The sequence below is a fragment of the Phoca vitulina genome, unplaced genomic scaffold (genome assembly GCF_004348235.1).
Source record: "Phoca vitulina isolate PV1807 unplaced genomic scaffold, GSC_HSeal_1.0 scaffold2, whole genome shotgun sequence".
Lineage (NCBI taxonomy): Eukaryota > Metazoa > Chordata > Mammalia > Carnivora > Phocidae > Phoca > Phoca vitulina.
In genome coordinates this window covers 5,140,953-5,163,772 of record NW_022589705.1, presented here as the reverse complement: position 1 = coordinate 5,163,772, position 22,820 = coordinate 5,140,953, and the positions used below count along the sequence as shown (strand labels likewise).

Sequence of the window (22,820 nt, the reverse complement as noted above, 5' to 3'; positions counted from 1 at the left end):
CTCCCTGCTCAGCGGGGAGTCTGCTTCTCCCTCTGCCCCCACTCATGCGCTCTCTCTCTCTCAAATAAATAAAATCTGGAAAAAAAAAGAAGTTTGAGTTTTTAGTTTTATTTCACCAGAAGTTTTAATGTGCTTGTGAAAGGCTTTCTCCTGAGGTATCAGACCTGTAATTTTAATCATTAAAATCTTTGGAATAAATAAAATTTTCGGCCAGTGGAGTGAGCGATATCTGTGGCAGAATTTTCCTTCAGATGCATCTTTAATGTAGTCGTTCTTTTTTCAAGTTCTACTAATTGAGATTTGGTGGATTGAGGATTGAACTGAAATCTGTTTTTTTGTTTTGTTTTGTTTTTTGTTTTTTGTTTTTTTAAAGATTTTATTTATTTATTTGAGAGAGAGAGAATGAGAGATAGCACATGAGAGGGGTTAGGGTCAGAGGGAGAAGCAGACTCCCCGCCAAGCAGGGAGCCCAATGCGGGCTCGATCCTGGGACTCCAGGATCATGACCTGAGCCGAAGGCAGTCGCTTAACCAACTGAGCCACCCAGGCGCCCGAACTGAAATCTGTTTTTGTATTCTCTTTGAAATAAGAGAATTAAGTGCAAAAATGAATATAACAGTGGGGTGCCTGGCTGGCTGAGTCGGAAGAGCATGAGACTCTTGATCTCGGGGTTGTGAGTTCGAGCCCCACATTGGGTGTAGAGATTACTTAAAAATAAATAGATAAACTTTAAAGAATGAATATAATAGAAATAGTTTACCTATACTTAAACAAGCAAAATGTATTAAATGTACTTAGTTATGTGAATTGGAATGAGATAATCCTACCAGAAAGGGAAACTAACAACATTTTATTAGTTCGTGTATTATACATTTTTGGAATAAATGGGTACCTAGTGTCATCCTTGAATTAATAAGCAGTCATGTAAATGTGGGTAGATAAATGAATTTTCTTTTTAAATAGCCAATAAGTCTTCTTTAGAGCAACTTTGATGGACGGAATGAGCTGTTCTGCCTGCCTTTTCTGAATGTGGTCTGAGTTTGTTACGGTCCTAGTGCTAGGTGGGGCCGTCCACACCCTGGGAGATGAATTCAGGTCGGGAAACAATAGGAAACAGAGAGAAAAGAGCATGTAAACCCAAAATATATAATTATTCCATTAGGCCTTCCCACGGTCAGCCTGCAGTTTATCTTTTCTGATCGTCTCCCAGCCCATTTCCCATATCCTGTGTGCCAGGCACAGCGAGCTGCTTATAGTTTCTGGCGTCATCTTGTGCCGTCCTGCTTCCGGGCCCCCTGCTGGATGCTGCCCCTGCCCTTCCCACGCCCTGCTCTCCAGTTCTTCTTAGTTAACTCCTGGCCTCCCGGGTTTGCTCGAATGCTACCCCCTCCAGACTTCTCCCCATCACACCTCCAGCTACCAGTCATTTGCTTTGGCTTCTGAATTCTCCAGCACTTACCCCGCACCCTACGAGTGCTCTATTTCCACCTCACGCTGGAGCCCGTCTCTTTCTGCACCAGGAGCTTCCTCCTGACAGCTGCAGGTGCTGGGCTTGGTCACACGTCCCCCAGCACCAAAGCCCAGGGCCTTCCGCACAGATGATCCTTCAGATCCATTGGACAGGTGTGGGCACAAAAATATGGGGAAATAGCCTTCAGAATTAGCTGTCAGCAATGTAAGAAAAAGTCACATTATTTTAGAGTCATACCTTGTTTTTTTTGTTTTACTAGAAACATTAGTGTGTAGTTTAAAAATTCCTCATTTTCACAGTATGTGGATTTGAACAGTTTTACTCTAAAAATCAGCGCCTCCATACTTTACAAAGATTTTCCACCTTCTAAGAAATTCACAGGACATATTTTGAGCAGAGACAACATTGTTAAATTAGCACTGTAGCTTCTGAAGGTGCCCCCAGCACTGTGTAGAGGGCAGCGTGTTCAAAGACTGCTTTTTCTTTTAAAAACACGTCTTGCTGTTTGATATGCAAAATCTGCATGTGTTGGAATTTATATTCCCGAGTCCATCCGTTGGCAGCGAGGTGAGCCTTTGTGTAAGTAAGCTTACTGGCTTCTGCAAATGTGGGGACAGTCAGGTCCTCGGTTTGTGTACAAGACAGACCCTTCCCCACGCAGAAATAGTTTAGTAACTCAAATTTCCAAAGCTTGAATATCTCTCAAGTATAAAAAGGATTTATAAACATTTAGCAGTAATGTAAACATTTATGTAACAGTAATTTACAAACATTTTAACAGTGACTAATGCTTATCAACCATTCTGAAAACAGGGAAGTTTGAGGGAAAGGGGACAGTGACCTAAATGACCCAAAGATAGTGACTGTTAGTATTTCAGCTGTTCCCTGGTCTCCTCTCTCTCACCTCCCTGTCCCCCTTGGTTTTAATTTTTATTACAACAGATTTCTGGTGTCTCACTTACTTTTCCCTCCCAGCGGTACTCTCCATCTTCATCGTAGGCTTTGTTTATGTTCTTTATATGTTAGAGTCAATCAGGTGGTTTACGTGGTAGCTCGTAAGCCACCTGGTTGTTAGGGCCAGTGGGTCCGCTAGATGATCGGCAGACCTAACTCCCAGCAGAACAATATTTTGCTTGATTATCTGCTTGTGTATTAGTGATAATAATCGCATGGTAATGATGCTGTAAATCAAGGGATTTTTCAGGCTGTTGTAGAAGGCCTGAGTCCCTGCTTTTGTTGATGATCAAATGTGCACAAATATTCTCTCCCCAGTAGCAAAGCTCTGCAAGAATTTCTGCCTTCTTGTTTCCTCTGAGCACCTGCTACATCGCTCGATACAAAATGAAAGTGCTCAACAAGTAGTTATTGATGGACTACTGTCCACGAAGTTCCAAATTCCATGGTATTTGTTGCCACTTCACTATCCTTACGGAAAGGCACGGAGAATTCTAAAAGGCATCTTCAATAGCCAGTGGTACTTATAGGTAGAAGTTTCATTTTAAGCAAATCATGTCACATTAGATCAAAAGGTACTGGATGCTGTATTTACTAAACAAGGTGTCCCTGTTCCTGTCCCAGTTTGTCTCTGACCAGTCCTCTAGCTGTGCACACAGAAGTGTGAAGAGGAAAAAACACATCAGAGAGCTAAGTCTTAAAACTATTGGAAAATATCAGTGGCCATATAACTGTTCAGTACTTTGTAGTTACAGCAGAAAATAATTATTTGGTACCTGGAAGTTAAACAGAAAATGACTTTTACTCTTTAAGGTCTTGGGGGGCAGGAAATATCCTGAGGACATAGTAAAGCAAGTGTGTCGACTGATTCGAGTATTTTGAAGCAGGAAATGCTCGAAAGTAGTTGAGATGTGATGAGCCCTATTTGATTTTTATGTAGAGTCTTAATCTCTGCCTTCTTAATAACGTATCACTATGTTAAAAACATGTTTTAAAAATGTATTTTTTCTGATGAGACAATAGAAATTATCTTCTTTGTGAGGCTTTGTCAGAACTCAAACACCTGCTATCTCTGTATTATTATTCTCACACTTGGCTAGGGTTTAGAATGCTCTCTCTGACTTGTGCTTGATGAAAAATTTGTATCACTCAGTATTCTAGGCTTAATTTAGCATTATCTATTAAAATTTGTTTAAAAGTAAATGCATACGGCTTACCTCTTTTTTTTTTTAACTGCTGTTTTGGAAGTATGTTCTTGGTTTCCATTCATAAAGCCACCACCTTTTAACCCTTGCACGCTGTTGAAAGTGGCCCCCTCTCTCTTTCACCTGTCATTGGGAGAGAGAGTTTTAATCCTCACACGGAATCCGGTTGTGGTGAGGGAATCCACATACTCCTAGGTGAATTGTCTCCTTCGTGTGCCCGTGTACCTATATGAATATACAGCCTTTAATGACGTCTCTTTCAGATTCATTCCTGAATCACCTCGTTGGTTATACTCCCAGGGTCGACTGAGTGAGGCTGAAGCGGCTCTGCACCTCATTGCCAAGAGGAACCGCAAGCTCAAGTGTACGTTCTCCCTAACATATCCGGCCAGCAGGAGCCACAGGGAGACGGGAAGTTTCCTGGATCTATTCCGTTACCGGATCCTCTTGGGGAACACGCTGACCCTGATGTTCATCTGGTAATTATACCTAAGGGGTGTTGTCTTGATCTTCAACTCAGGTTGCTAATGGGCTGTTGATAATGTGTTCCTTCTGCAGGGTTACAGAAAACCTTACCTGATTTGTCAGCTTGAAGTGGTTTTCACAAGAACAAGTCCTCTGTCTCTTAATGCCCGTGTTGTGCTCAGCTCTGCTTTCGCAGCACCCTCCAGTCAAGGAGGAACCCGCAGTTTATGGATGGCAGGTTTACCGAACTTGAGTAAATAGCAGAAACACATCTTTGCTCCTGAGCTCTTTCCTGTAAATACTTAAGTACCCCCAACAACCTCCAGTAAAAGGGGGGGGGAAGCAAGCATATTAAAAGAGCTTCTAAGTAGGAGTTTAAAGTCCCTACCTTTGGTGTTAGCATCAAGTTGTTCAGATGGCATGCTCTAGTTGTAGCGCCCTGTCCTGTACTTCGTGTGACATTCTCACTCGCTCGCTCGCTCACTCCCGGGGGGTGGGCAGTGTTGTTCCTTGCACAAATGGAGTCCTGGGAGTGTGAAATGATGGACTCAAAGCCACGTGTGCAAATCAGTGCATGAACAGATAGGCATTCTCTGAATCTGATTTTCTCGCTTAGCTTATTCCTACCCGCCGCCCAACATGCTGTCAGTGTTCATGTGAATCGCGCCAAATGGTTCAAGATGGCTCCGCTTAAAGAATGAAGCGGAGAGGGGAGAAGTGGACGGGCGGTGCGTGCAGGGTGTGAACGGCACACGTGCTGTAGTACTGCACAGGCGCTCCGCGTTTTACTGTACTGCTCAGAGACTGTGTGTTTTATGGGTGAAGGTTTGTGGGCAACCCTGCACCAAGCAAGTCTACTGGCACCATTTTCCAGTAGCATTTCCTCACTTCGTGACTCTGTGTCACATTTTGTCAATTCTCACAGTATTTCAGATTTTTTCATTAGTATTAGATTTGTCGTGGCGGTCTGTGATCAGTGATCCTTGGTGTTACTGTTAATTGGGGCACCACGAACCACATCTGTATATGACAGTGAACTTAATAAATGTGGTGTGTGTCCTGACTGTTCCACTGACTGGCCATTCCCCCGTGTCTCTCCCTCTCTTGGGCCTCTATTCCTGGAGACACAACAATACTGGAATTGGGCCAGTTAATTAGGCCTACCATGGTCTCTATGTGTTCGAGTGAAAAGAAGAGTCACATGTCTCTCACTTCAAATCAAAAGCTAGAAATGACTCAGCTTAGCAAGGAAGTCACGTTGAAAGCCAAAGATAGGCTGAAAGCTAGGCTTCTTCACCAAACAGTTGGCCAAGTTGTGAATAAAGGAAAAGTTCTTAAAGGAAATCAGAAGTGCTACTCCAGTGAACACGTGGATGATTAAAAGCAAAACAGCCTTATTGCTGATATGGAGAAAGTTCTAGTGTTCTGGACAAAAGATCAAACCAGCCACAGCATTCCCTTAAGCCAGAGCCTGATCCAGAGCAAGGCCCTAACTCTCTTCAATTCTCTGAAGGCTGAGAGAGGTGAGGAAGCTGCAGAAGGAAAGTCTGAAGCTAACAGAGGTTGATCCATGAGGTTTAAGGAAAGCAGCCGTCTCCACAATATAAAAGCACGAGATGAAGCAGCAAGTGCTGATGCAGAAGCTGCAGCAAGTTCTCCAGAAGATCTAGCTCAGACAACTTATGAAGGTGGCTACACTAGACAATAGATTTCCACATAGATGAAACAGCCTTCTTTTGGAAGAAGATGCCATTTAGGACTTCTATAGCAAGAGAAGGGAAGTCAGTACCTGGACATGCTGACTCTTGATAGGGGCTAATGCAGCTGGTGACTTAAAGTGGAAGACAGTGCTCCCTGACCATTCTGAGAATCCTAGGGCCCTTAAGAACTACGCTAAATCTACGCTGCCCATCTCTAAAGGGAGCAACAAAGCCTGGATGACAGCACATCTGTTTACAAATATTTTCAGCCCACTATTGAGACCTACTGCTCAGAAAAAAAAAAAAAAGATTCCTTTCAAAATATTACTGCTCACTCACAATATACCTGGGTGCCCAAGAGCTCTGATGGAGACATGAGATCAATATTGTTTTCATGCCTGCCAACACATCTGTTCTGCAGCCCATGGATCAAGGAGTCATTTCAACTTTCAAATCTTATTAATTAAGACATACATTTCATAACAATAGTGGTGCCGTAGATAGTGATTCCTTTCATCGAGCTGGGGAGAGTTCATTGTAAACCTTCTGGAAAAGATTCATCATTCTTGAAGACATTAAGAACATTCATGATTCATAGGATGAGGTCAATATATTAACATTAACAAGAGTTTGGAAGAAGTTGATTCCAACACTCATAGATGACCTTGAGGGGTTCAAGACTTCAGTGGAGACAGTAACTGCAGGTGTGGTGGAAACAGCAAGAGAAAGAGAATGAGAAGTAGAGCCTGAAGATGGGACTGAATTGCTGCTATCTCATGATCCAACTTGAACAGATGAAGAGTCACTTTCTTACGGATGAGCAAAGAAAGTGGTATCTTGAGATGGAATCGACTCCTGGTGAAGATGCTATGAAGATTGTTGAAATGGCAACAAAGGATTGAGAATATTACATAAACTTTGTTGATATAGCAGCAGCAGGGTTTGAGAGAATTGACTCCAATTCTGAAAGAAGTCCTACTGTGGACAGAATGCTATCAAACAGCATCACATGCTACAGAGAAATTGCTCATGAAAGGAAGAGTCGATCGATGCGGCAAACTTCAATGTTGTATTATTTTAAGAAATTGCCTCAACCACCGCAGCCTTCAGCAGTGACCACCCTGCTCCATCAGCAGCCATCAACATCAAGGCAAGACCCTCCACCAGCAAAAAGATGATGACTCGCTGAAAGGTCAGATGATGATTAGCATTTTTTAGCAATAAAATATTTTAAATTAAGGTATCTACATTGTTTTTTTAGACGCAATGCTTTTGCACACTTAACAGACTACAGTATAGTGTAAACATAACTTTCCTGTGCACTGGGAAACCAAAAAATTCATCTGACTTGCTTTACTGCAATACTCACTTTATTGCAGTGGTCTAGAACCTGCAGTATCTCCTAGGTATGCCTGTCCATTCTGCTAGGGTGCCATAGACTGGGTCCAGGATTGGGTGTGAACAGCACAGTTACTGGCTCGAAGGACTTTTGTACTGTGGTTGGAATATATTTGCCATGAAGGCTGCATAGAAACCTACATTTTCATGTGGGGATTAAGGAGAATAATTTTATATGAAAGTGATCTTAGATATAAAGCTGTAAAGAACAGCAGATTGAGGGGAAGAAGCTGTGCATATTTTTTCTATATCGTGATTCTCTTTTTCTACCCAGCCAAGCACTGGCTGCCACCTGTATGGTTAGGGGCAGGGCATATCCGCTGCCGCCTTCCCCACAGACCCAGCACCGTGCGGGAATATCACAGATGCAGAGTAAATGTGGAACAGGGGACGCAAGCTTGGAGACATGGAGATTAAGGGAACTTTGAAAAGCCAGACCTGACGACCCAGCCCAGGAGCTACTCATCTGGGTTCTGCCTATTGCAGACATTTACAAAATACGTTCAGGTGCTTCAGCCTCCATAAAACTCTGCATTTGCATGTCATAGAGACAGTCAAACTCTCTGCCTGCTTCTTGAGGATAATTTACTTCTTGTGTTTAGGTTTTTTGGGGGTTTTTTGAGGCAGATTAACTTTTGGATTCTGGCCTTCAGGGGATAAAAAACAGACGAACAAACAAAGTAGCCTGGGAGCCAGGGAGAATGTCCCTGTTTCTTTTCTTACCTTACGCAGCCAAAGGAGTTCTTCTTGAATAAACCTCTTCCCCCTGGGCTCCGAATGCTGAAATACGCGACAATAGAGACAGTGTCATTCCACATAACTGCTGTTGTTTCTGAAGATGCTGTAAAATTCTGAAGTCTTTTCTGTGGGTCTGTCATTGAAGAAAGCCCTTACCGGGGAGCAAAATGAGACCTCTGTGGTTCACATCTGTTTCTTTGGTTATTTCCCACACTAGTTTCTTTTTAAATAGTTCTTTGATGCCCTAAATATACTGTTAAATATTATGCAAGCATTCTAAATTTTGCTTGGGGCCCATAAAAAGGATTGAAATGATTTTAATAGCTGTAATTACGCTTCCCAATGACCAACTTGCCATTAAGGAACCTTGCAAGCAGAGTCCCCGCCATGGGACCATAGGCCCTCCTTGCCCATGCTCTCCCCATGCTCACCCACCACCAGCGGCTTCTGCATGCCTCTCATGTCCTGAACTGGCCTTGTTTATTTATGCCTGACTTGCTACCATCCCGACTGGGTTTAAATATGTGTGTTTCCACGGCTGGAATTATTTCACTGGGATTTCTATTTGATTGATTGATTGATCGAGTGTGTGTGAGAGTGAGCTTGGAAGGGGGGGTGGATGGAGAGGCAGAGAGAGAGAGAGAGAGAGAATCCCGAGATGCAGGGCTCGATCTCACGACCCTGAGATCATGACCTGAGCTGAAATCAAGAGTTGGACGCTTAACCGACTGAGCCCCCCACGCACCCCGGGATTTCTATTTTAAGTGCAAAGTAGACACACGCTGATGCATACAACACATGGCAGAGGAGGGTGCCTCCTGATGCATGGGTTTAAATTTGTTTAGCTGCATGGGTTTAAATTTGTTTAGCTTACTCCTTGCAGACAGGGTGCTAGGGTACAGGGAAAACAGGCAGCTCGGTGTCACTTTGCATCCTTACACATGACGTCCTGGCTCCGACACTGCTCATCATCCTTAGTACGTGAGTGACAGCTCCATCCAGTGAGCTGTAATAGGAAGTAGCTGCTGCCGCTGGCTCATTTGCCAGGGAGGGATGCCCCACTAAGCATCCAGCTCTAGACGTCTCTCTCCCCTCCTCCCATCCCTCTCCTGTTCACTGCTGCCCCTTCTTAATAGCCCAGGGCACTTGGCCCACTTCGCTGTTTTGGCAGAGATGGAGAGAAAGCTTTCCTTCTCCTGTTTGATCTCATCATAGTCACAGCTTATCGGACTTTTTCTAAGGGAAACAAACAGAAACTTCCCTGTAATAAACACCCATCAAAGCAAATTGCAAAAATGTAAAAACTGATGGACTTCCAAAGCCTGTAGTACATTTTATAGAAATGTTTGGTTTCCAAAATATATCCATAGACCAGTAAAGCCTAGTTTTAGGGTTTTGTTTCTGTTCGTTCTGTTCTGTTTCGTTTTGTTTTTAATAATTCAGTTTCCTTAGGCACAGGAAACTTCACTCTGTTTCATAAAGCCCCACCTTGGAGCTTCAGGATGGCACTTTGGGCTCCTCCGTTCCTAGCCCATAGGAGGTGAGCTCAGTGCCTGGCCCAATGCCTGCCGCCCAGGAGCCTCTCCCCAAGTGCAGAAATAAACCGATGGCTTCTCAAAGGGTCCTTCCTCAGCTGACCCTCCTGGAGGATCCTGCCTCTGCTGGGCTCCTGGTCTTCTCTTTCCTGTCTGGGTGGGTCGAGAACCTGGTCAGGGGGTTGGAGGGCCAGTCACTTCTGGCCTGTAGATGACCCACCGATCATCCAGCCACTTCTCAGTGTGCCTTCTCAACACCATCCCCTGTTGGCTTTCCCCTCGGGAGCTCTTTCCTAGAGTCGTTTATCGCCTACAGCAAGTATTCATAAACTGCTGGATTAAATAAAGCAAGAATAGTCATTCTCTTCTATTAAATGCAGATATGCTTGATGAAAGGACAGACAATGTCTTTGCTCTTTCAGGAGCTGACCACTCATCTGCTTTAGAGAGCATCTAGGCGTAGCTCAGTAACTTCCAAGGCCCCTTTCATTTGTATTTTTTCCTAGTATACATTTAGATTGGGATAGGAACGCTCAGTGGGAATGTCAAGCTGATTGCTTAAGACAGATGACATCATACGGAACCAGTGATTGGATCTTCTCTGGCAGATTCTCATGTGCTTTCTCGTTTGGCCTTCTTGTCTCTTACCCCAACTGCAGGTTTGTGTGCAGCTTCGTGTACTACGGCCTCACCCTGAGCGCAGGGGATCTAGGCGGAAATATTTATGCCAGCCTGGCCCTGTCCGGCCTCATAGAGATTCCATCTTACCCTATCTGCATCTACTTGATTAACCAAAAATGGTGAGTATAGTTGAGTTTGAAGTGCCCCACATAGGATCCTGCTCTTGTATCCATAAATACCTAAATATTATTGTCTTTGTCCAGAGGCAGTATCTGCTCAGTACTCCAGGGTGATTAGAATTCTTTTTAGACCAAATACAGTTGGAATTCATTTTTTAGTGTGGTATTGCTTGGGTTTCATGTTTATGAGTTTTTCCGTAGGTTTTCAATCCAGTATTAAAATGCACTACCACCGGAAGGGTTTTGGATAGTCCGTGTGTAGTTTGTTAGCCCCAAGAGATAGGATTATTGGCTCTGTGTAGATAGAGCTCCTTCGACCCAGCCCCTATCATGTAGGGGTTCTTACACAAGGCATAGAATTGGAGGACCTGGAAAGACTTTTCTTACCTCTTAAGACCCACTCGACTTTGTGGAGGGGAGAAATACACCCTGCTTTTGCTACTTGTTAGTGGGGAGTTTTACAGTACTTTTTAAACAGAGCGCCATGTCCTCAGTTTCTCTATTAGGTCATTTCTGTTACTGAGCCCTGACCAGAGCAACTGAAAATCCCATTCAGTGTGAACCAGCCAGATTGTGCCATTTCCCATTATCCAGAAATCATCATTTTAACCCAACAGCATTCCTTTTGCACTGTACTTGGTGCTGTTGTTGTGGATGGTGGGTTCAGTGCATCTTGAAGGGTAGATTTGGATTCTGTTCAGTTGAAGGCTTTTCTCTGGGGGTGGTCCCGGTTGTCTCTGCTGACCCCTCTGTTAGGGACTGAGCTTGCTGTCACCGTGGTCCAAGAGCCGAGTCAGGCTGTCTATTCAGAAATCGGTCCCCATCACCTCCAGTGAGCCAGATACCCCTCCTTTGTGCTGTCATAGCTTCCATGCTCACCTCGGATGACCACCTGTGGTTTTAGAAGGATGCTGTCCCAGGGAGTAGCCTGTGTGGCTTTGTGTCCCCACTGCCTGCCTAGCGTGGCACCTGTCCGTTGAAAGGCACTCAGTACTGATGTTAAATGAGGCACAATGACCTGGAGACCCACGTGTCATCCTGTCTTCCAGCCACTACCACTGAGTTCAAATCTGGTCTCAGCCACATGTTACTTTGATGGCTTTGACAGGTGATGGCTTTGACAAGTAAAGCTTCCATGTACTTATCCTTAAACTAGGGCTTATAAAATTCCCTGGCAGAATTGGTATAAAGGTTACAAGTACTATGGAAGTTCCTGCAGGGGACCTAGCAAGTCGTAGGCCCCCAGTGGAAGGGAGGCTTGTTAATGACAGTGCCTTTCATCCAAGCCTCCAGCAATTCTTTGAAAATTAGTTCCCTTAATAAAGTGTGCAATACATGGCACTTAATTCTGACATACTAACAAGAAATTTTTTTCAGTTTGTATTTTTAGGAGAGAGAGCCTTGTTTTACAGTGTTTAAAATTTGCAACGACGTGGATGGAACTAGAGGGTATTATGCGAAATGAAATAAGTCGGAGAAAGACAGCATATAATTTCACTCATATGTGGAATTTAAGAAACAAAACAGATGAACATAGGGGAAGGGAAGGAAAAATGAAACAAGACGAAATCAGAGAGGGAGACAAACCATAAAAGACCCTTAATCATAGGAAACAAACTGAGGGTTGCTGGAGGGAAGGTGGGTGGGGGGATGGGGTAACTGGGTGAGGGACGTTAAGGAGGGCATGTGATGTAATGAGCACTGGGTGTTCTATGCAACTGATAAATCACTGACCTCTACCTCTGAAACTGTTAATACACTATATGTGAATTAATTGATTTTAAATAAAATTTAAAAAAGGAACTGCTAAAGATTCATGTAACGAGAAGAGGAAGTGAGCTGAAGACTCCGTTCTCCATGGTTCATTTCCATTCTCTGGAAGGTGGAGAGCATAGCGCATGCCTTACAGGTTTATTGTGAGGACTAAGTAAGATACTCGATGGGAAGCATTCAGCACTGCCTGGAACATAGTGAACCCTCACAGAAATCAATAGAATGATTCTCTGTTCTTTTCCTGCACACGTCATTCAGTCCTGAAATTGGCCAGTTTTCTCTTGTTTTGTGAGGGTTACGTATTTTATGTCCTGGTCAGTCACATCGGCCACCCATTCCTTAAGCAACGATGAACGTATATAATGAAACTGGGGACATTTCAGATAGAAGGTTCGGGAGACGAAGCAGATGAATTTATAAGATCCTCAAGAGAAATGTGTAATGTCTTTCTGTTGTTTAGGTTTGGTCGGAAGCGGACATTAGCGGCATTTCTGTGCCTAGGAGGACTGGCTTGTCTTATTATAATGTTTCTTCCAGAGAAGAAAGGTATGCCTTTCAGATTTCTACACATAAGGGTTTGAACAGCACTTTTATTACAATGAATCTCAATATAGTAGAGAGATTACCATATGCCATGCTTCATTTTTATGATTGCATATTATTTAGCGATTGTGTGGGGTATAATGGGCCAGATTCTCCCCGTTGCCTAAACTATTCTCTGGGTGAATAATGTGCTTAGAGGTGCACTATTAATTCTTTCAGGCGATTAAGCTACCATCTGGGGTGTCTGGGCTGCAGTACTGGTGACGTTAGAGTTGTTTATTTGATGATGGGGAGGACCGTTGAGCTCTGCAGAGAGAGAAACTCCACCCAGGGCTACGGATCTGTACTCCCCATTCCGGACAGTCACAGAGCAGAGTCACTGGTTCCCAAAGGCCGCTTTGGTGCCCTCTGCATATCCATCCGTGCTTCCAGGGCCCCCTGGTCATAACAGCACCACAGTAAGAGTGCTGTTCACTGTTGGTGACAACGGATGTTTTCCCAGTCTTATAGAAAGTGTGAACAAATCATCTTTAGGAAACTTTGGTATTTTTATATATTTGTAGCTTTGCTGTGCATCCCTATCTAACTTGATTTCTGCCCTTCTATAGAAATTATGTTAGAGAGCGATGGTTCTCAGCCTTTTTTTTTTTTTTCTCTTTTTTTGCACTAGCACACCTGACGCACGCTAGCTGTCTTGTCCAAACTGATTTGGGCAGTGCTTTCCAACGTGTGGGCTGGGCCATAACAAACACTGGACTGCTGGGGCATGTGGTACCACAAAAGCCCTGTTTGGGGGGATTTGGGATCTCAATAGGTCTCCATCCTGGAGCTTTTACTTCCGGTGGGAATCATTGTGAGGTGGTTAACATAAGGTTTGACCTGGAAGATGGAGCTGCTCGGAACGCAGCTGAAGAACTTACTTCCTGACCCAACATGTCACGTAGGAAACCCTCCTTTGGTCGCTGCTTCTCCTTGAGGTTCGGTTCTGGCAGTGTCTCACCCGAGACCCCGAGACCACGTGTTCTAGTTCTCTAAGCCCCGGGACACCTGCTGTGCTGCTGGTCACCACCTCGAATTCGATGCCCTGAATCCAGGGGATTGGTTTTTCACTGCTGTGGATGTGACCCGTATGTAACACAACCTTGTAGTGATTTTCATGGAATCACAGAAACTAGAGGATTCGATAAGATTACCTATTTCTTACTCTCTAAGGAAATTGTTACCTCTGCTAGTGCCGGAAAAGGGAGAGTCCTCAGCTCTTGGCTTGCTTGTAGAACCAAGCGCCTGGTTCTGTTTGTCTGGGACAGACAGTAGTGGGCTTCAAATCATCATAGCTTTATTTTTTTTTAATATTTTTATTTATTTATTTGGTAGAGAGACAGAGAGAGAAAGCATGAGCGGAGGTAGGGGGGAAGGGCAGAGGCAGAGGGAGAAGCAGACTCCCCACTGAGCAGGGAGCCCAATGCAGGGCTCAATCCCAGGACCCCGGGATCATGACCTGAGCCGAAGGCAGATGCTCAACCCAGGCGCCCCAAGATCATCGTAGCTTTAGATTCAGATTTTGTTTTTCATAGACAGCTTGGAAATCCCATTGTTTTCTCTCTATCAGAGGCCAGTGTTCTAGTTGTCGCCTTCTAAAGAAAACTTTCTCCTTGTTGCCATGAGCACCCCTGTAACCTGTCACACCTCTCCCAGCCAGGCCCCCTCCCACATAGCTGTGCACTCCAGGGAACCAGCCCACAGCCCAGCACTCTGCATGTGGCTCTTTCAAAGTGAAAGCGGATGTGTGGTCTCCAGCCAGACCCGGCCTCACTCTCTGCTCACTTGTGGTAGGTTTTAAGAGAGACGCTTGAGCCCTTTGTCGATGGTGCCCCTGGGTGGACACAGAGTAAGGAGTACTCCAGGAGTGTGCCTCAGCAGTGTGGTACCTCTGTTATACTTAGAAAAGGGGACGTCTAGTCTATTTTTGAAGATTTCCAGGAAAAGAAATCTCACTACATCCCTTAGAAAATTGTTTAGCCATGAGAACTGGCCTCTTCCACCACAACTGAGCCTATTCCCTTTCATTTTATTCATCACTAGAGATAGAGAAGAGATGACCACCCCTCCTTTTTTTTTTTTTTCCTTTTTTGCATAATCCTTTCTATATTTGCTGGGAGTCACCTACTCCTGAATCTTCTCTTCCTTGAGCTGAAAAAATTTGTTCCTTAAACTTTCTTTGAACCTTTCATATTTACTCCTTAAAGCTGAATGGCTCTCTTTTATTTATTTTTTTAGATTTTATTTATTCTCTTGACAGAGAGAGACACAGCAAGAGAGGGAACACAAGCAGGGGGAGTGGGAGAGGGAGAAGCAGGCTTCCCACTGTGAGCAAAGAGCTCGATGCGGGGCTTGATGCAGGGCTCGATCCCAGGACATTGGGATCATGGCCTGAGCCAAAGGCAGACGCTTAACGACTGAGCCACCCAGGCGCCCCTCGATGGCTGTCTTTTAAACCTCAGTTTGTTCAGGGGCGCCTGGGTGGCTCAGTCGTTAAGCGTCTGCCTTCGGCTCAGGTCATGATCCCAGGGTCCTGGGATGGAGCCCTGCATCGGGCTCCCTGCTCAGAGGAAAGCCTGCTTCTCCCTCTCCCACCCGCCCTGCTTGTGTTCCCTCTCTCGCTGTCTCTCTCTCTGTCAAATAAATAAAATAAAAATCTTTAAAAATAAACAAGTAAATCTCAGTTTGTTCAAAGGTCTGAGCCTTAAGCTACTTCTTACAAAAGTTCTGATAAGTATATGTTAAGAAAGAGACCTAATAGTTTGAAAAATTCTATTAGCGTTTTGTGTGAGCTTGGAGACCACTCATCTTCTCATGCTTTTTGTGCCCATTTTACCTCCCTTTTCCCCACCAAACACACCTTCACTCTCTTCTTTCTGCCAACATAGGTGTCCCAGTACCTACCAACTTTTTTTTGGTATGCACGTGTGATTGCGGTTCTCTGTGTCTGAGGCGCAGACAGACAGACATACATACAGGTACACCTCCAGAAGAAACCACCTGTCTGCTAGAAAACAGATCGTTTGGCATTCCTCAGCTTGCGGTTTGTAATTATTAGGCAAAGCGTCCTGCCCAGTGCATATTCGCACATTGGTTGGCCTCCAAGTAAATGTTCTCCCTGGAGGTAGTGTTACCAGGTGGCCACTAATATTTTTGTACAGATTTCTCATCATTCATTTTAGCTGATTTCTATCCTTGCTTAAAGGATCCTAATTAAACCTACAATACTGATTATCATTTATGAAGGGTTGACTATATACTGGGGTCTCTTCATATATAAAAGATACTATATATTATCCCCATTTGATAAGGAAACTAAAGTTCAGATAGGTCAAGCAACTTGTCTGAGTTGGCACAGCAAGGAAGCAGCACACTTAGGATTCAGATTTCAGGTCTTTCGGACTCTAAAGTCAGTGCTGTTTGGGGAATGCTGTTTTGCCCTCTTAAGAGTTTTATAGCCAAAGTATTCATTACACGTGGTGAGGTTGTTGTCTTAGAGAATTAATGCTGCCTAATTAGAGCCAGTTCTTAACTCTTTAGTAGACGGGTCTGATGGGAATTGGCCAGGGTTCAAGAACTTGGGTTGTCAGAGTGACACTGGGCTCTTGTTGGCAAGGATGTTCCTGGTAGTTGTGGTCCGGTCAGAGTCTGAATACTAGGGAGTCACAGCCCACGACCAGATAAACGAGTTTCACAGTTGAAAGAGTGTCCTCAGACTACTCTGAGCACCTTTATATCTCATTTCTTTTATCAACCTTGGTCTGCCCATTCTTTAGTCACTTGACTTCTCTAGTGCTTGCTATATACAGGATATTATTCATAAACAAGACCTAGTCCCTGGACTCAAAGAGCTTACAGTCTGGTGAAGAAAATGAGTGATTAGAGAAAAATAACAACAATAAAAGTCAGAAGGTACCATATGAGAATTGACAACAAAATGCTATGGGGACTTTAACTTCGGACCACGATCATAATAGAGACCCGCTATCCTCCTGTGTTGAACAACTCTAAAACCAGACAAAATATAAGAAGCACTGATTTTCAGACCCGGGACAATAGGCTGCACAGGACAGGCAGTAATCCCCAAGTGGAAGGAAACAAAGTGCTTCCTAACTGTGACCTAGCTCAGGGTCTCTAAGCCACGGTGCAAGGATGAGGAGCCCAGCAAATCCTGGTACTTTACTGAATTCAGAAGACAGTAGCATTAAAACTTGGGGAGGCCAAGATTTCTAGAATTTGCTAGAAAATATACTGGAGAGGGATAAGATACACAGAGGAAGAACTTCAGAGATCTGCAGAACGGGCCTCCAAGTCTTTGGCTGCTTACTGATCCATGCGTGTGTTTGAGGAAGCTACTGAGGCCAGAGAGAGGACCACCAGGAAGCAGCATTCAGGACAATTCTTGGAACCCAAGGCCGTGCCCAGTTTGTGTTCTTTTCAGCCAGATGTGCGGTGCTGGGTAGAGACCTCCTGGGTCAGAGAAGCCCTACATTAAAGGCTCTTTGCTTGCCCTCAAAGTGCTTTAAAAATCTCAGAAGGATGAAGTGATCTCAAGTAACTTAACTGCATCCCAGAACAAAGAGCAACAGTATTTAAAGGAATACAGTAAAATCCAGCACCTAACAAGGTAACATCTACAGTATATGGCATCCAGCCAATATTACAAGGCAGGAAAATACCACTTATAACCAACCAGGAGACATATCAATAGAAACAAAACCAGAAATGATCCAGACGATAGAAGGAAGAGAAAAGAACTTTAATAAAACAGCTATTATCAATTTGTTCCACATGTTTAAGAAGATAGAGGAAAGCATGATCATCATGAACACAATAATGGAGGCTATAAAAGACATATGTGTAACACCTAGAGTTGAAGCATACATTATATGAAAAAAAAATTGCAGTGAATAAGATTAGCTACAGAAGATCAGCGAAAGACATAACAAAACAAAGTATGTAAGGGGCACCTGGGTGGCTCAGATGGTTAAGGACCTGCCTTTAGCTCAGGTCATGATCTCCTGGTCCTGGGATTGAGCCCCATATCGGGCTCCCAGCTTAGCAGGGAGTCTGCTTCTCCCTCTCCCTCTGCCTCTCCCCTTACTTGTGCTCTCTGTCTCTCTCTCTTTCTCAAATGAATAAATAAAGTCTTTAAGAAAAAAAAAGTGTGCAAAATGAAGCAGAAAAAAGTAATTGAATGAAAAGTTAACAAAGCATCAGTGAGTTGTAGTACAACACCAAGCCTAAGGTATTTGTACTTGGAGTCAAAGAAGGGGGAAGTAAAGAAAAAATTATTTGCAGAAAAGGTGGTCAGATCCTTTCCACGTTTGATGAAAGCTATAAACACATAACCAGAAAGTCCTGTTCATCAAGAGGATATAACAGTAGTGATTGTGTAGCATCTAGTAACAGATTCAAAATACATGAAAATTGGATAGAACTGAAAGAATAAATAGGTAAATCTAGAATTACAGTTGGATACTTCAGTACCCCTCAACGATTAATAGAAAAATCAGACAGCAATTAACTACAGATATGGAGACTTGAACATAACCTAACTGCCATTTGTCAGACGCTCTCCCCTAAAACAGCAGAACGTGCACTCCATCTAAAGCACACATGAAACATTTACCAAGAAGGGCCACATTCGAGCCATAAAACAAGTTTCAGTAAATTGAAGAGGATTGAAATCTGCCAAAAATAGTTGTTTGATGAGAATGGAATTAAGCTAGAAATCAGTAGCTGAAAAACATCAGGAAAATCCTCAGATATTTAGATTTTAAAAACCACTCTTCTAAAAACCCACGGGTCAAAGAAGAAAGGAAATTAGAAAAAAATATATATATTTTTAAAGATTTTATTTATTTATTTGACAGAGTACGAGCAGAGGGAGTAGCTGAGGGAGAGGGAGAAGTAGGCTCCCCGCTGAGCAGAAAGCCCAATGTAGGGCTCCATCCCAGGACCCCAGGATCATGACCTGAGCCAAAGGCAGCAGCTTAACTGACTGAGCCACCCAGGTGCACCGAAAATATTTTTAATTAAACAATAATTAAAGTATAACATATCAAAGTTTGTGGGATGCAATAAAGCAGTGCTTAGAGAAAAATTGAATTGAAAATGTGTCAGAAAAAGGTGTTTTCAAATTAATGATCTCAGCTTCTTTCCTAAGAAAATAGAAGACAAACTTAAGAAAAATGACAAATTAAGCACAAAGCAAGGACAAGGAAGCAAATAATAAGAGCAAAAATCAGTGAAATAAAATAGCAAAATACTAGGGGAAAAACCAATGAAACCAAAAGTTGGCTGTTGAGATCAATAAAATCAATAAACCACTCACCAAATTAATATAGGAAAAAGAGAAAAGACACACATTACCAATATCAGGAATGAAAGAGGGGAACCTATAGAACCTGTCAGCTTTTATAAGGGAATATTGTGAACATTTTTATGCCAGTAAATTCAGCTTGGGCAAAATGGATCAATTCCTTGAAAGATACAAGCTGCCAAAGTATACTCAAAAATGCAGATAACCTGGCCTTGCAGACACCACTGCCCCGGAGCCGCCCTCGCCGCCCAGCCGTGGTCAACCCCACTGTGTTCTTCGACATCGCCGTGGACAGCGAGCCCTTGGGCCACGTCTCCTTCGAGCTGTTTGCAGACAAAGTTCCAAAGACAGCAGAGAACTTCCATGCCCTGAGCACTGGGGAGAAAGGATTTGGTTATAAAGGTTCCTGCTTTCACAGGATTATTCTGGGATTTATGTGCCAGGGCGGGGGGTGGGGGGGGACTTCACACGCCATAACGGCACTGGAGGCAAGTCCATCTATGGGGAGAAGTTTGATGATGAGAATTTCATCCTGAAGCACACGGTTCCTGGCATCCTTTCCATGACCAACGCTGGACCCAACACGAACGGTTCCCAGTTCTTCATCTGCACTGCCAAGACCTAGTGGTTGGATGGCAAGCGTGTGGTCTTCCGCAAGGTCAAAGAAGGCATGAACATCATGGAGGCCATGGAGCGCTTTGGGTCCAGGAACGGCAAGACCAGCAAGAAGATCACCATTGCTGACTGTGGACAGATCTAATAAATCTGACTTGTGTTTTATCTTAACTACCAGACCATTCCTTCTGTAGCTTGGGAGAGCACCCCTCCATCCCCACCTGCTTGAAATACCCCAGAATCTCTCTGCTCTTGCTGCAGTTCTGCGGGCTCCATGGTTCCTTATCCCCAGGTCTAGCTGGATTGCAGAGTTCAGTTTATGATGATGAAATAAAACCCAAACCACAAAAAAAAAAAAAAAAAAAAAAAAAAACACAGATAACCTGAATAGACCTATACATTCAAGAAATTTAATCTGTCGGTAAAAACATTCTTACAAGAGAATTCCAGGCCCAGATGGCTTCACTGGTGAATTCCCCCAAACACTTAAGAAAGAAATAACAGCCATTCTATACATTCTTCCAGAAAACACAAGAAGAAGGAATACTCTCCTAACCTCATTTGTGAGGCCAGCCAATTACCCTGATACTAAAACCAAACAAAGACTTTACACGAAAACTACAGATCAGTATAGATGCAAAAATCCTGAACTAAATATTAGCAAATTGACCAAGCAGGGTGTATGCTACCAATGTAGGATTAGTCTGATATTCAAAAGCTAATCAGTGTTATTCACCATTTTAAAAAGCCGAAAGGAAAAAAAATCATATGATCATTTCAATACAAGTCAAAAAAGCACTTGTGAGAATTCAATATCCCTTCCTTACAAAAACCATCAGCAACTAGAAGTAGTTGATAAAGGGCATCAAGGGGAAACCGACAGCTAACATCACATTTAATGGTAAAAAATTAAATACTTGCTCCCTAAGATCAGGACAAAGGCAAGGATGTCCATTCTTACCACTTCTATGGAGCAGCGTACAGAAATTACTAGTGAAAAGGATAAGGCAATACAAAGAAATTAAAGGGATCCCAATTGGAAAGGAAGAAGTAAAACTGTCTTTATTCACGAGACTACTTGCTTGTGTCCATAGAAAATCCTAGGGAATATACAAAAAAATCTACTAAATTAATAAATGAGTTTCACAGAGTCATATGACACAATTTTATTTCTATATATTAGCAACAATTTAAAATTGAAAGGAAATAATACCATTTATAATAAAATTAAAATGTGATATATTTAGGGATAAATTTTACAAAATATGTTTTAAGACCTGTAGAAAACTATAAAATATAAAACATTGATGAGAGAAAATCAAAGAAGAGACTAAATAAAGGAACTGGTGGTAATAATAATAATAAAATAAATGAAGAGGTTACCATGCTCAGGGTAAAAGATCTTATTTAAGGCATCAGTTCTCCCCCAAATCAGTCTCCCTTCAGCACACTCAATCCCAGTAAAATTTCCAACAGACTTTTTTTTTGTGGACAGATATTGACAAGTTAATACCAAAATTTTTATGGAGATGTAAAGGATCTAGAATATCCAAAATAACTTTTATCAAGAAAAATAAAGTTGGAGGACTTACCTGATTTTAAAACTTACTACAAAGTTACATTAATCAGGATAGTATGATATTGGCAGATAGGAATGGATATATAGATAATAGAATAGAATTTAGTATGAAATAAACCCACACATATGGTCAGTTGATTTTTATTTTATTTTTTGAGGGGGCCTGAGATTTTGATCACCTTTTAAAAATGTTTTATATTATAATATACATAGAGAAAAATGCACACAGTCAATTGATTTTTAGCAAAGATGACAAGTCAGCTCAATGAGGAAAAGAATCTTTCAACAATTGGTGCTGGGATAATTGGATGTCCATGTGCAAACAATTTAACTTCAACTTGCATGTCGTGTCATATGTAGTAATTAGCTCGAAATGAATGGGAGACTCAGTTGTAAAGGCTAAAACTATAGAAGCTCTATAAGAGAATGTAAGAGAAAAATCTTAGTGATTTCGGTTTAGGCAAAGATTTCTTAAATAGGACACAAAAAAGCACAAAGCGAAAAAAATTCATTACTTAGGCTTCAAAATTAAAAACTTTAGCTTTTTGAAAGACATAATTAAAGAAATGAAAAGCAAGGCACAGACTGAGAAAAATAATTGCAAAACATATACCTGATAAAGGACTTGTACCCAGAATATAGAATGGACTCTTGCAGCTTAATAATGAGAAAAAAACATGGGCAGAAGATTTGAACAGACACTTCTCCAAAGGGATAAGAAAATGGTCAATAAGCATGGGAAAAGATGTTCAATTATTTAACATTAGGGAAATGGAAATCAAAACCACAGTGGAGATATACCACTGTGCACCTATTAGAATGGCTAAAATTAGGGTGCCTGGGTGGCTCAGTCAGTTAAGTGCCTGCCTTGGGCTCAGGTCATGATCCCGGGGTCCTAGGATCAAGTCCCATGTCGGGCTCCCTGCTCAATGGGGAGTCTGCTTCTCCCTCTGTCCTTTCTCCCTGCTCGTGCTCTCTTTCTCTCTCTCAAATACATAAAGTCTAAAAAAAAAAATAGAATGGCTGAAATTAAAAAGACCAACCATATCATCATTGGCAATGATAAGGAAGAACTGGAACTCTTATATCCCACTGATAGAAATGTAAAATGGTACAGACCCTTTGAAAAACATTAGCAGCTTATTTAAAAGGGAGACATACACTTGCCATATGACTCACCTTTACCCAAGGGAAGCAGGAACACAGATGTACACAAAGACTTTGATGCAAATGTTCATAGTAGCTTTATTAATAATAGCCCAAAACTGGAAGGAACCCAAATATCCATCGGCTGAGGAATGGATAAACAAATTGTGACATATTCGTACAATGAAATATTGCTCAACAACAACAACAAAAAAAGGATTGAACTGTGACCTGCTGATAACACACAATAACATGGATAAATTTCAAAAGCATTCATGCTAACTAAAAGAAGCCAGAGACAAAAGTCTACAAACTGAATTATATCATTCATGTGAAATTTTGGAAATGGTGAAACTATAGTGACAGAACTTTGTGCATATATGGTATTTTTCTTTTAAAAAAGGGGGGAAGCAAATGAATGGTAGGTTTTTTTGCCCACCTGTGTATCACAGCAGAGGGCATACTGCTGTATTAAAAATGCATGAGAAATCAAAAATTTGCCATAATCACCCAGTGAATGAAGTAGTTGATTAA

At 42.5% G+C, this 22,820-nt stretch overlaps 1 protein-coding gene and 1 pseudogene across 2 annotated transcripts in view; both read left to right on the top strand.

Moving 5' to 3' along the window:
- SLC22A15 (solute carrier family 22 member 15) overlaps positions 1 to 22,820 on the top strand; it is a 74,440-nt gene that overhangs the window by 40,694 nt on the left and 10,926 nt on the right. For both annotated transcript variants that reach the window (XM_032420820.1, XM_032420813.1), the window contains 3 exons: positions 3,894 to 4,109; positions 10,126 to 10,266; positions 12,500 to 12,585. In XM_032420820.1, coding sequence (XP_032276711.1) covers positions 3,894 to 4,109; positions 10,126 to 10,266; positions 12,500 to 12,585 — 443 coding nt within the window. The remainder of the gene's footprint in view (positions 1 to 3,893; positions 4,110 to 10,125; positions 10,267 to 12,499; positions 12,586 to 22,820) is intronic.
- Positions 19,069 to 19,934, top strand: LOC116641283 (annotated as a pseudogene).